At 41.9% G+C, this 14,482-nt stretch overlaps 1 protein-coding gene across 2 annotated transcripts in view; it reads left to right on the plus strand.

The window, feature by feature from the left end:
- LOC144769196 (snaclec bitiscetin subunit alpha-like) overlaps positions 1 to 14,482 on the plus strand; it is a 237,873-nt gene that overhangs the window by 129,404 nt on the left and 93,987 nt on the right. For both annotated transcript variants that reach the window (XM_078653217.1, XM_078653225.1), the window contains exon 3: positions 6,022 to 6,179. In XM_078653217.1, coding sequence (XP_078509343.1) covers positions 6,022 to 6,179 — 158 coding nt within the window. The remainder of the gene's footprint in view (positions 1 to 6,021; positions 6,180 to 14,482) is intronic.

Below are 14,482 nucleotides of genomic sequence, written 5' to 3' on the forward strand. Positions count from 1 at the left end.
CCAGACCAGGTGCTGCTATATGCATATTGCACTTTAGGAAGGATGTTGCTGAATTCCTTTTAGAAATTGTTAATTTGTACATATATTAATATAGAGATGATACTTAGCACTTTAACAGTATATTTGCACACTATCAAAGGTCGCATAATTACTAATATTACAGTCAAAAGTATTTTTGCAAATGACCTAATGATTTTGTACTATAATGTCGCTAAATGTCTATATTTTAAACGTCATCCTTTACAATGTTCCTTCCTTTTTCTACAGCTTGTTTATGTATTGTGTAAATTTTTATGTCTGTTGCTATATGGTTGTATTATTTTACAAACCGAATAAAGCACCTTTGAATTTGAATTTGAGTCATTGTGCAAATTCTTAGCAGTTTTATGTCTTATTTGTGAAGATCTGTTTCTACCTGGGAGGAGCGCATCCGAGACAGGAACACTGTCAGAGATCTATATTGTGTCATATGGAAATTTTGAAAAATGAAGGTAATAAGGAAAGGAGAGTATGTTCTTCATTCATTTGTAGCTAAGTGTATTTTTTCAATTCCACTTCAGATCAAATTGGCCTACCTACCATTTGCATTCACACCACTGTCAAGATTGGAAGAGTCTATTGTGGTGCAGAGGCTAAAACCGGCGGAAGAGAACATCTAGCAGCACATTTAAGTGTAGAGCGAAAGAAAGAAATAAGGGGCATATTATCAAGCCCCACATCGCCGCGTCATCGGCACTTTTCTGCCGATAATGCGGCGATCTTTGCATCGCCCTATTTTCAAGGCAGCGTTACATCAATTAACGATGCTTAAAGCCACGTTGATTGACTTAACCGCATGCGTGCGGGCGGAATTCCGCTCGCACGCTGAGATATTTAAAAGCGCATGTTACGTGACGAGCTGGGCTCGTCATCAGCGTAGCAGGAGGCTACCTCATGACGAGCCCAGCTCGTCATCAGCGTCGAAGGGGTTAAGGCAGTGTTAAGTCAATTAACGTGGCTTAAAGCCACGTTAATTGACTTAACGCTGCCTTGGTAATAGGGCCCCTTTCACGATAAACTCATCGTGAAAGGGGGCGTGCAGTGGGTGTTGTGGGGTGGGCGTTCCACCGCAACACCCATTCACTTAGACGCTGCCACCTATTATCAAGAGAGGCGATAATAGGTGGCAGCACCGAATTTAAGAACAGGAAAAACCTGTTCTTAAAGTGGCGAAATGAGGAGAAATGTTTGCTTTTTCCATGTGTGCTGCCTTGTGCACCACACATGGAAAAAGCAAAATGCCAAGGTTTGTTTATGTACAGGAAGGTGTTCCTTCCTGTACATAAACAAACCTTTTTTTTAAAATGCCAAATTGTAACTTACATGTGCGCTGCATGAAGCAGCACACATGTAAGTTACACAATGGCATTTAAGCTTTGTTTATGTGCAGGAAGGAACACCTTCCTGTGCATAAACAAACCTTCCCTGTCTGCGCTGGCGTTAAGTTGTAAAACATCGCAGGGGAAATGCTAGGCTGCACCATATCCTTGGTAATATGGTGCAGCCTAGCGTTTCCTAAGTGGCAAAGAGAGGCGTTAATCCAAGGCGGCTAACACCTCTCTTCGCCACTTTGTTGGTAATATGCCCCTTTGTGCGTTGTAGTGCCCATGATAATTTGTGTAATTTCCCCCAACTGAAATGTACACAATTTTGAGAAAATTGTGAGAAATTAGGTTAGATGTGTAAGAGGTTTTGGCTCAGCATCATGCATGAATTTTCTATGAGAGGGCATTTCTTGAATATAAAGGTTACACAAGGCAGTGCGGGAGACTGGTTTGAGCTGAAAATATCTCTCAGCGAGACTTTTTGGGCCCGATTCACAGACCTAACTTAAGACAAATTCCTAAACTTACTACCATTTTGGTATTCACAGAAGGAACTTACTCATTTTGGTATTCACAGATGGCACTTACTCATTTCGGTATTCACAGAAGTTAGGAGTCCTAAATGCCTTCTGTGAATACCGAAAGGCTGGAGATAACTTCACCCTGATGTATCCTTCATCCTGAAAGAAAGCCAAGGTGTTGAAACTTCGACCATTTTGTTCATCAACATCTGCTTAGCACCTCATACCCTTCTCCTATGACAGAGCCGGGCTGTGAGATGGTGTTGATGAAGCCTGGCCAATATACCCCTCTGTGTACAACCCTTTAGTGCTTTAATCAGTTTCCTCATTTGTCCATGAGACCTGCCATAGGATGCTGACTAGCATGTCATTTGGTACCGAATACAGCATGTTATAACACGTGCTTTGACAAAGCGGTAGTTTACAAGGCGGTCGTTACAACAACCGTGTTGTTACTACGTGTGTCATTACATCGCAAGTTGTTTCAAAGACTTGCTCTAGGGGTCGCACTGGACTTAGGAATAGTATTAATTACTATTCCTACTCCAGTTTGCACAACAGCAGGGAAAGTGAAGGATTTAAAATTCAACACATTCCCTGGTGTTGCACGCCCCCTCGAGCAGGTTGTTTTAACGACTTGACACGCGTGGTAACAACACGGTTGTAAACTACAGCGTTGTGTGTGTTGCGTGGTAAATGTTGTCTCCCTTGGTGCCCAACTACCATGATCCAATGACCTTCGCGGTACACTATGAGACCCTTGGGGTCCTGGGCTGTTTAGCCTGTGTATCAGTAACACTAGCTAGGTCAACATACCTCTGGAGTACCTCTACGTTCTTGGCATGAACTTCAAATCATTGCCCTCTTTATGCTTCTGTTGTTTTTTCTCTTATTGGAGAGAGAAAAAAACTGGAGAATATAATAATAATATAATAAGCTATACAAAACATCTATTTTTGGTATGAAAGGTTACAGTCCTCATTTTCAATCACAGTGTCCATGTTTGCAAAGTTTCAAAACCCGACAGAAGGGTATTCATAATGCTTGCTTTGGGTCTGTGCCTTATTAGGTCTTGCGTAGGCAACGCTTGCACTGTCTCTTCGAGACATGCTGTATTCAGGCATGGCCTTGAAGCTTTTTCCCATTTTCCAGCCCATCTTTTCAATTGACTCCTGTTACTGTCTTTTCTAAATGGTTGCTTTTGATTCGTGAATATGCTTAGCAGTCCCTCCTTAGTACCACCTTTTCTACTTTTGTAACCTCCCATGAGGACTGGCCCTTTTACTTGTGCTGTTACTCTGCAGGTTTTATTAACAGTCTGTGGGCACTATTTTCTTTGCCTGCCTGTCATTGCAGGCAGGGCATTCTCTCCAGCAACCTCTTTTTTTTAAACTGTGAGGCACACCTTGTGGCCGCGCGCCTTTCTATATTTAAGCCTGGCTTTATTTACTGTAACAAAGTCTTCTTTTGTGTTTTTGTAAAGCACATAACTTTAATGGCAGCCACACCCCTTTCTTTAGACCCATCACGCCGTATTCACTTTAACAAACAAATGTTTTTTTTTGCAAAACCGATCGTTTGGGGGCCTCTCCTTGCTTCAAACGCCCCCTCCACAAAAACATCTTGTGACCCATACCGCACTTTCACTTTCAGAATGGTCGCAGCCTTTCCCTTAATACGGCAGCAATGTGTCTTCAACCTTTACTGCTCCTCCCTCCCACATTATTCGCTGCTCTGCCCGACCTCCTCCCCCCACTCCCGGGAATCTCCCAGCTCCTCTTTACCATGGTACTAATGTACCCTACTTTTCTGCCAGGAGTTGGGACACATTTCTCTCAGGACTTCAGCGGTTATTTGTTGTGAATAGTACCAGCCTGGTAACAAAGTCACTGAAAAGTATTTTCTATAGTAAACCTATTACAATGATGAACCACTTTCGTTAATGAAGCGGCGGGGTTGGTGATGCTGCCCTCTTGCTGTTATTGTTTCACCACACAATAATGACGGGAGTGAACACAAACACTTCCATGTCTGGATTTGCATTTCATTGTTACTTCACCACAGCCTATCCAAGCATACAACACCTGTTCACTTTCTAGAGCTGGCCCGTCCACTCTGCTGTTGCAGGATGTGACTCCTCAGGGCTTCCCACAAGCCCATGTGTGAGAGACTAGACTGTCTTCAAACTCTACATGTGTCAGTGATGTAAACTGAAATACTTATATATTATACCACTGTTAATTATCTGTATTTTAAGAGGTTCAACAAGTTGCAACGCTATTTGTAATTGAGTTTAGCTGAGTTAGATTCGAAGCTACAGCTAATTCAGGGCACGCAGAGCTCGGTCGATGCATCTCAACCCCTGACAGCAGTGCATTCATTTACTCCAAAAACACCACATACACGCAGCTCTGCTAGTTCATCTATATTATTAGTCAACTGTCAAAGAGCTCTACTGGTGCATCTCAATCATTAACTGGAGTTCCGACAGCTCTTTCGTTACTAGATCGCCCAAACATCTGTGACAGTGCACCTCATCCCGTGCCTGAGCATACCCCGTTGAACCTCTTTAACTGCCAGCCTTGCTTCTTGTAAGCAGGGACTATAAGTACAAAGTGCGTGTTTATGGATCGCTTGCAGGTTTTCAAAATGCATAAATAAAAGGCATTGTCATTTACAATGCCATTAGCTCAAACTCTTGAAAATGTGAGACCTATTGCATTGCAAATGCTTGTTACAAGTGCTGCTAATTTTCAATTTACATATATAAATGGGTACTGCACAGCTCTTCCCCCTCACTTCCTATCCGCCCTCCTGTATGCAACAGCGCATAGTTCAGTAAAGCTATAAATACCATCCCTGGCTGTCCTCCAGCCTACAGTGAAACACAGTCTTTTTTTAACATTTCTCTTCTAAGGGCGACCATACAAATTTGCAGCTCTCATGCCTGACTTTAAAACACACCCCATTTAACAAAAGATACCTCCATCCCAGGCCTTTCAGCTAAAACTATTCAAAGTTTTGGTATTTTCAAAATGATTCTGGCGCTAGCGCTTCTTGTTTTGATTGAGCAAACTTGTATTTTCTTTGCCTTAGACATTAAACTATATACAGTTTGGAGTGCCAAGTGTTTGTCGATTATTACACCGCCACAATCGTGTTTGGGTGGAATCGAGACAGTATGTTTTTTTGCAGTTCTAACACAGTGCGAACTTGAACCAAAGGTATTAGAGCACTTTACATGAGCACCAGTTATGTTACACAAGCACACAAGTACACATTTATTGTTGTTAGTTACATGGGGATTAATTGATTTGCCCAGGGTTGCAAGATGTTGAACTGGTGCTGGGACTTGACCCCAGTTCCCAGCCAACCCTCCCTCCATGAATTCCTTCACTACCACTCTTCAACAGCGCACCTCATCTCTCCATAGACCCTCTCTAACTTACATTTCATTTTTTATAGCGCTATTCATAGTTCAATCACACTCAGCTCTGTCATCTGCATGGTACACGTTCTTTGTAGCAGGCTCATTAACCCTTAGCACTACTTTAGGAAGAGTCAAAACTGCCACTAGACAGAATTCTGATCTCTCACCTGCAGAAACAATAGTTATCTTGATCGTTTTATTATTGCCTGAAAACTGCTGGATGCACAAGGAAGTTCTATGCTTTTTAACCAATAGTGATTTTAAAACAAGGCACCCTGCACCAAAGTAAGCTCCAGGTGCAGCTGCACTGGTCATACCACAATAATGGAATTTCAGTAACTTGTATTGCACAACTGCTCACCAAGCTACAACAAAAACAGATTATTATTAATCACATAGGTTGAAACCTAATTCATTTACCAATGCTTGTTTTTAATGTTCGTAGGAAGACTTTGGAATTAGAAACATGTTGCTTTGGTTTTTAAAAAACTTAAGTAAATGTGAATTGTTTATATTAGGAAGCGTGGATGAGTGCTGATTGTGTGTTTTTAAATGGATATGCTAAAACGTTTATTTGGATGTAAGGAAGATGTTTGGGTGGGTATTTTATATATTCCTATTATTGGATGAAAATATTCATTGTTGAAGAGCGTTGTTCTATAACATAATACCCTCCATCTCTGCCTTGTCTTTTGGATATTATTAGGTTACTGTCAGAACTCGTCTACGTGGACATCAATTTCAGAAATAAATACCATGGAAACCTGCCTTTGTGCTCGAGGCTCGTGTGATCCCGGATGGGTGGAGTATAAGAACGCTTGTTACAAGCGAATCAATGACATATTGTCTTGGCCGGAGGCAGAGGTAAGAGTTCCATGCATGCTCTAATAAATACAAAGCATCTTACTTACTAAGGTTTTAAAAGGGTTCTTGGACAGCACAATATTCACCATGAATTTACTAACCATTTTAAAGGCTCGCAAACACAGTGCTATATTACCTACAGGTGCAACCTTTAGTAAGAAGCATTGACATAGCCAATAGGTCTCGCCTTTGGAATCTTATAAGTGATTAGCCATGCTAGTTGTTGTTGCACCAAGGATATTGTGTTGCATTACTAAATACTGATAAGGTCCCAAAAGCGAGACCTATTGGCTAGGTCAATGCTTGTTTTTATTGCAAACATATTCAACACAAAAAGAGGAATACAAATCAACTTGCTGTTATATTAACCAAATATTAAATGACTGATTTTTTTGTTTAAATCTTTTTATTAAGGTTTTACAGGTCAAAGCCCCCAAGGGGGGTAATACATCAGTCATGTATCCGTTATGTCACACACATTGAAGGGTTACATAAAATTCACAATTAAAAGTCATCTGCACTGTGTAGATGCCACCCCGTCCAGCAAAATTGTAAACAAATATTAAATGACTGATGTGGCCCTTTTACTAAATAAAGTATTTAAATAAAAAGGCTTTGCTATGATAAGCATGTTATTATTTGTGAAGGAGACAGGAATAAGTCACCAAACCCAGCACTCAGTCCGCTGGAATGTTACAAAGCCACTTTATAAAAGCAGCTTTTAAAATACGTGAGAAAACAAATCAACTTGTATTCACAGAATGCACTTACTACTTTTCGCATTCACAGAATGCACTTACTACTTTTGGTATTCACAGAATGAACTTACTACTTTTGGTATTCACAGAAGTTAGGATTGTGTCTTAAGTTTGTCTTGAGACAAACTTAAGACAGACTTAAGACAGACTTAAGTTAGGATTTTGTCTTAAGTCTGTCTTAAGTCTGTTTTAAGTCTGTCTTAAGTTTGTCTTAAGACAAACTTAAGACAAAATCCTAACTTCTGTGAGTACCAAAAGTATTAAGTTCATTCTGTGAATGCCAAAAGTAGTAAGTGCATTCTGTGAATACCAAAATAGTAGTAAGTTTAGGATTGAGTCTTAAATTCATTCTGTGAATCGGGCCCTATGTGTGGAGGCAAAATAAATAGGTGGTATTTAAGTTATTATAAGCACTAAATGATATCAAAAGGACACTTTGAACCATTTTTGTCAGCGAAGAAAAATAAACTCTTTTAAGTGGATATGAGCAATGATCACAAAGTTTATGCAGTTACTTGAAATAAAGACAGCCAATTGGTAAAGTAAGATGACCTTCCCTCACCCAAATTATTGCCGATTAAAACAGACCACTTCAAGGCCATATCTAGTCATTTATTATGTTGACGTGTTTGATTGATTGATTGATTGATTTAAAACTTATATAGCGCTTACTGTCACCTCACGGGTATCCTGGCGCTTCCGACTAAAAACTGAGTCACAATTAAACAGATCACATCAGCCCTAATCTTAGAACGGAATTTCTACTAGGCTTTAGGACAGAGACAAGTTTTCAGGTTCCTACGAAATTCTAGCAAGGCGCTGATCTGTCTAAGGCTTTGGGGGAGTTTGCCCTACCAGCTGATGCAAACTCTGCTTACAGTCACATTGTTGCATCGCGCTTCCGCGACCATTTTAAGGGTATATTCTCTAATTATCATGCTAAAAAAGACTTCTCTTTCTTGCCGCAATGTACAGACGATTTATTTCAACAACAAAAAAAAGTAAAGAACATTTTGGATGGGCTGGGTGGGCATCGCTGCCAGCTCTGTTCCGCGTGCAAGAGCTGTCGCAACAAAGGGCTCTTCTAGAATGGAAAAATACACAGAACAGTACAGAAGCTCATTTGTATCAACTCTCTGACAAGGCCTTGATGTTAGAATGCACTTTTTTGTCGTGCATTGCTACTGCTTGCATAGATGATGAAAGCTGGTGGTGAGTTACACTAGCAAAATATTAAGACTCGCCTTTGCATCGCTTGAAGTATGTATGCCGTCCACTGGCATGAACGCAAGGCCTTCAAAAGGCCGCTAAACAGATTGGTATACAGCAAAGAATATGTGTTCTATTCATCTCCTAAAAGCAACCACTATCTTGTTCTTTTTTTTATAACACAGTTCTCGATATTTAAAATGTAGGTCTTATTTTTGTTCAAAATCACAAATTTTGGTGTGACTTATTCGTCAACCAGATGTTAGGTATTATTTAGGTACCAGATTTAGTCAAAACTACATATTGATGAACCAAAAAGAAAATGTCATAGCTCAACAATTTGCAGCTTGTCAATAGGGTTATACAGCCAGATTCATCAAGCGAAATGCGCTCGCAAAAGGGCCAGATTCTGAGAATCTGGCCCTTTGCGAGTGCAATTTTTGCATTTGGGATTCATCATCCCAAATGCAAAAATCGCTAATAAAGAATTCGCAAATTTGCGAGGATTAGCTTTTAAGGAATCTCTATTAGAGATTCCTTAAATGCTATTCATGAAACATTTAAAAATTGCGAATTCGCAATTTAGGACCACTATTTACCACGAAGTCAAACCTCGTGGTAAATAGCGAAAACTGAGAAAAATGCATTTAAATGCATTTTTCTAAGTTGCATGTTACACACACACATGTCCTTTGGACATGTGTGTGCACAACATCAGTGTGAATTCACATTTCAGGGGTGCTACAGGGTGTCCTTTGGACACCCCTGCACCCTTGAAATCGCATCCTTATTTGCGATTAGCAAATTGCTAATCGCAAATAAGGAATAACTCCCCATTACAGGCCCATAGGAATGCATGGGGAGTTATTCCTTATTTGCGATTAGCAATTTGCTAATCGCAAATAAGGAACATGTAGAAATCGCAATATTTTTTGCAATTCCTACATGAATCCCGTTTTGCAAGTCCTTAATAGCGATTCCTTATGAATCGCTATTAAAGACTCGCAAAACGGGTCTTTGATGAATCTAGCAGGTAGTCTCTCGTTTGACAAATCTAAACCAAATTAAAACAAGACAAGACAGGCCGCGATAATAACAAGAGACAAAGAGGCAGCATAAATAAGGGCCTCTGCGGACAAGGGGAGGCAGAGACAGCACGGACTGAGGAGTTGAAGGATTCTGGACATGACAGGCCACAGAAGAGAGGCAGGGAGAGGGACGCATGCACAGAGAGCAAGAAATGCATGCAAACACAGCAGAAACGAGCACTACAGGATCAGAGGAGTAAGTCTAAGTCAGGATTGTGGTGAGATGAACTGACTGCTGAGAACGAGTTGCAGAGACACACAGAGCAAAGTAAAGGCAAGATGAGAGAGATGGGCAAAGCGTGATATAAACAGGCTGAGGGTTAGAATGCGTGGGGTGTGGAGTGAAAGACTACGGAAGATAATAAATCCTAAAGGGAAAGGCCAGTGTAGAGGGACACGCGAACATTACGTCACCCTAATTTGATAACAGGGTGTAGCACAACTGGCAACAAAGACTGGTTCACAATTACCACTGGGAGGAGGACATAGTCACATTTCTTCGAGCCAGCACAGGCAGTAACAAGTGCACGCGTCTCGGAACTGCCCCGGGTTTACAAAGTGGGAGGCACACAAAGCGCTTCCCTTGCAGGAGAGAGCCAGGGGCACCATGTGTTTGTAAGCTAATTACAAACATATGGTGCCAAGCTCGCTCCCGCAAGGGAATTGCCAAACGTGCACGCATTGTCATTGAAGGCAATGGAACACATGCACGTTTTTGGCTGAAAATCCGAAGCGATAGCTTAAGATATTTTGCCTATGTAGCGCATGCACGCTGCTAGGCAAGACCTAAAAATGGTCCATAAACTGTTGAGGATGATGATCGGTGCTGATCACATCTCCATGTTCTTCACATAATGCCATGTAAGCTATTACATTGCTATACTTATATTTCATTAATCAATATGACAGTGTATCTATGTTCTATCTGTATCCCACGTATGCATATTTGTAATAACCACCACTGCAATTAACATGGTAGGATTTATGACCCCAATTCAACATGTCCAGTGTATAGGTTTCGTTTTTTTACATGTTCTCATGCTACTGTATTACAGAAAGTGCATCCTGAGTCAAGATTAAAATGGGAACGTCCCATCCTTAAGGGCTGAGGGATCACACCCCAAACTGTTAGTGTCTGTCAGGATGGGCAAAGGTTAGCTTGACAAATGTTCTGTTCATGCAGACAAGTGCTAGAAATTCTCTAAATGTGCAAGCACTTGGCTGCCTGAGCTGAATTATACTGGGCTGAAGATGTCATAGCTCTGTGGGTGTGGCCTCTTAAGCCTGGTAAAGTGCTTGGAGGGCCTTCCCGCATGACCAGGGAGAGGTTACTAATAGGCTCGTACTTGGGCATTTAGGTTTTAAACCCTGAAGTGCCCAAGCCGAACATCTATAATTGACACATTGTCACAAAGTAGTGTGGGGTCAGCAAGTCTCACTGAGCCTATCCCACTCTGTGACGAGGTAGGGACTGCGGACTACTCCCATCAGCTGCCTAAGGTAAGTCAATGAGAGGCGGCAGCAGTAGCAATCCTGCAGGAATGCCGAGGTCAAGATTTCTGCTGCAACTAGTAAGTTATTTAAATTTTAATGTTTGATGTGTGCATGCATGGGCATATGTATGAATGTATGTGCATTTGTGAATGTGTGCTGAGTGCATGTGTGCTTGTGAATGGTGGGTGTATGTGTGCATGCTTGTGAATTCATGAGGGTGTGAGCGTGCATGTAGATGGGTGCATGTATGTCCCCCCTCCAGCTTGAAATGCTGGGCACCACTGTATAAGATTACATGCACCCTGTCACTCTTCCGTGCACATGTATATTCATTTACCCACTTACTGACTCATGCTAGCATTCACCAATTTACTAATGTGCAATAAAACATACATACAAACTTCCAAAACCAATGGGAAGGCAAATTAATTTGATAAAAGTCAAAAAAAGAAGATAAAGAAGTCAGAGGCAGTCTTTAAATGGCCAAGGACTTAGAGAAAAACAACAATTGATGTCTCACTAAATACCTCAACAACCAGCAACTCCTCAACATCACTCAATCTGGTTTCAGACCCACCCACAGCATGGAACTCACCATTATCACCACCACAGATGGCACTTCCCCTGAGGAAAATGAAATTTTGCCTGACCAATGTGTCCCCTGCGTATACCCTATGTTACATGTATATGCATGTCATCCATGCATTTCCTTGTAGTGGCCTGAATCACTAGGCCTCTGCAATCACGTCCTGCATTAAGGTGCCTGTCATCAAGTTTCCCAAAAGTTAAGCTAACATGAAGGCCCATGTATTTGCATTGCATTGTGCACTTTTAAATAAGTATCGTAATGAACCCATTTTGTGGTTCACCCCGAGCCACATTCTGGAATAAGGGTTTTTCATGACTCCTGACACACTGAAGGCTGCAGTGACGTCTCCCTGACCTCGCATACTTCTGGCTCAGCTGTAAGAGGCCCGGCAAGAGGCCTGCCAAGACAGTATTATGAATAACAGTTATCTGTCTGCTTTACAGAATCACATTTCAGTCTGGTGAAGAAGGTACACAGAACCCATCTGCATAGATAGGGCCCAGCCATTCTGTCTCTGTTTAAGTGGATTACAGTGCTTGCATCCATAGCCCCCACGTAATGAACAGAGAAATATATGCTTTTTCTTGATTCATAGTGATGAGCAACTTTTGCTTCAGATAATACATTCCCTGACTCTAGATATCAGTTGTACTAGACGTGCTGGTCGCCTTGACACAAGAGATCTCTCTACTAGACTGAAAGTCAGCTCTCCTCCCAGTTACACGTCAATTGCACGTCATGTCCAAGTTGCACACAAGTAGGACAAAGTTCGAGCTGGTCATGCAAACTCCTCCTCTAAGTACCCACCCACCTATGACACCTACCTATCACCTACCTATGACTCATCAAAGTACACACCCTCATGTACGCCCACATGCTCTTATCTCTTTCTTTCTATGCTCTGCCTCGAGCGTTCCTTCTTACGCCCTATGTACAAGATTAAATGTATAAATATGATGTTCAGTAAATAAATGTTAGAAGACCCTTCCTGAACCTCAGTGGTGATGGAACATATTCTCCCATGACTCGAGTTATTGGAATAAAGCCCATTTTAACTCAGATACCACGGACTCTGCCTCTCACTTGATGCATGATAATTGTTAATGCCTAGAAATTATGCCAGGGTAATATTTTATTTACCACATTAATTTGGTGCCCGAACAGGGCCAATCCCTTTCCCCACACGCCGGAGTTGTAGGTCCAGCTTTGCCCCCTTCTACAGCCGTGACGGACTTTAAAGTGTACACGCCATCGGGATTTCCCACTACTCCCTCAGGCCCAGGAGGAGGACGGACTGCGACCAGGCATCCATGCGAGGCGGTGAGGAACGCGGATCGTCTCAACCAGAGCCCAACCCGTGAGAGAGCAAGGTCCGAGGTCTCCAGAGGTCCACCTGTTCCAAGGCGCATGCATAGTAGTCCGAGGCCTTCAAGTTTCAAGTTCTGCTTCCCGGTGAGTACCACTATGGGGAATGCATCAAGTTTCAAGACGGGTCCACTGTAAAAGGTGGAAACGGTCAAGACGGGTCCACTGTAAAAGGTGGGAACGGTCAAGACGTGTCTAATTTCTGAGACCGGTATGGTTGTACTGTATTCCAGTGCACAAAGTTTTTCAAGTACATGTTTAGTTCTCTGTATCAGTTCAGATTTTGTGTCTGTTTTAGTGTTACAATGTTTCTAGTGTGAATGATTGTTACTTGTTTCAGTTTATTTCTGTGTATTGTGTTTCCATTGTGTTGTTTTCAACATGCCACTTTTTTCAAAATTGCGTCAGATAGGGACCAGGAAAGGTATACTAGAAGAGTCAGTTAACATCCCGCCTAGAGACACACCTGGTCATTATATGTATAATAAGCATGGATTAGACGCTGTCTTGTTTTTAGATTTATGGGTAAACTGCACGAAGGATCTAGAGGAGAAATATAGATGGCCTGTCTCAGGAACATGGGATTCAGAATGCATTATGGGAGTTGAGGAAGCGCTATGGAAGAGGAAGTCAGGACCCTCTCAGAAAGATGCCATTGAGTTATGGCGCAAAGAGTCACATAGGAAAACAGAACAGATTGATAGAGAAAGAAATGCTGTCATTACTGGTATTTATCCCGTCCTGTCAGAAGAACTAGCTAAAGTGACCACCTGAGAAAGACCCAGTAGGTCGCGAACGCCACCACCTGTACCCTTTAGAGTATGTAGAATAAAGCCGACAGCATCTGAAGCGTTCATTTCCTTGTATCTAGACAAGTCCCTTCTGGACTGCGCAAGTGCCTTGTGAGTAACTGGTTGAATTAGTTGTGAATTGCGCCTTGTGATTGAGACTTGTGAGTAGTTTGTTGAATTTTCTTAAGTATAGCTCCTTGTAAATATGGTTTATGAAGAGCATGTCATTATTATGACTTGTTGAGTTTCTTGTAAATATGGCTTGTGAATAGCGCCATGTGGTTATGTTTTGTGCAGAGTATGTTATCATTACGTTAGGCAGGAGAGAGCTGGATCTCTTTCAAGTGCTTGGAGAAAACGTTTTGAAGATGTGCGTACGCGTTATGTGATAACATGGAGAGATGAGTTCATGACTTTCCCATGTACTGCAGTCATTGGGGAATGATTGTGCTTCAGCTGCCAAAGGGTTAATATCTCGTATTGAGAAGGCAGTATTTGTTTTAACATGCTGTTTAACAAGGTGTCGAGGGATTTTGGCGTTTTTTGGTGTTTGCGGGGGGCGTGTTTTTGAGCGGAAATTCGTACCCGTTCCAGTGGAGGGATTTGGTTGCTTTTTGGTGAGGATTTAGGGAATCGCTTGGACTACTGTGACGCCAAATTTGAAAGGGATCTGAGCTGTGGAAGTGGTGAAAAAAGCATGTTTTGTGCGGAGGTGCGATTTGCCATGTTATCCAATGGGCGTATTTCTGAAAATTGAGGAATTATTTTGGGGGTGTTCCAGGTGCGCTAGAGGCCCGGGGGTTGGATCAGCGGTAGAGGAGGTAGATGGCCAGATGTGCTGAATTTTGGGGATTTTTGGCTTGGGCGGAAGGGTGTGTTTGGCTAAGTGTATTTGTAAGGGTTTGCCTTGGAGCGCTTGTTTAATGTGTTTGACTCAGAGGTCGGTAGTTGTAAATAATCCAGTCGGATTGAGATAAGGGTTTGCAGTTGAGAAGAAAATATAAATCAG

The sequence above is a fragment of the Lissotriton helveticus genome, chromosome 1_1 (assembly GCF_964261635.1).
Source record: "Lissotriton helveticus chromosome 1_1, aLisHel1.1, whole genome shotgun sequence".
NCBI lineage: Eukaryota > Metazoa > Chordata > Amphibia > Caudata > Salamandridae > Lissotriton > Lissotriton helveticus.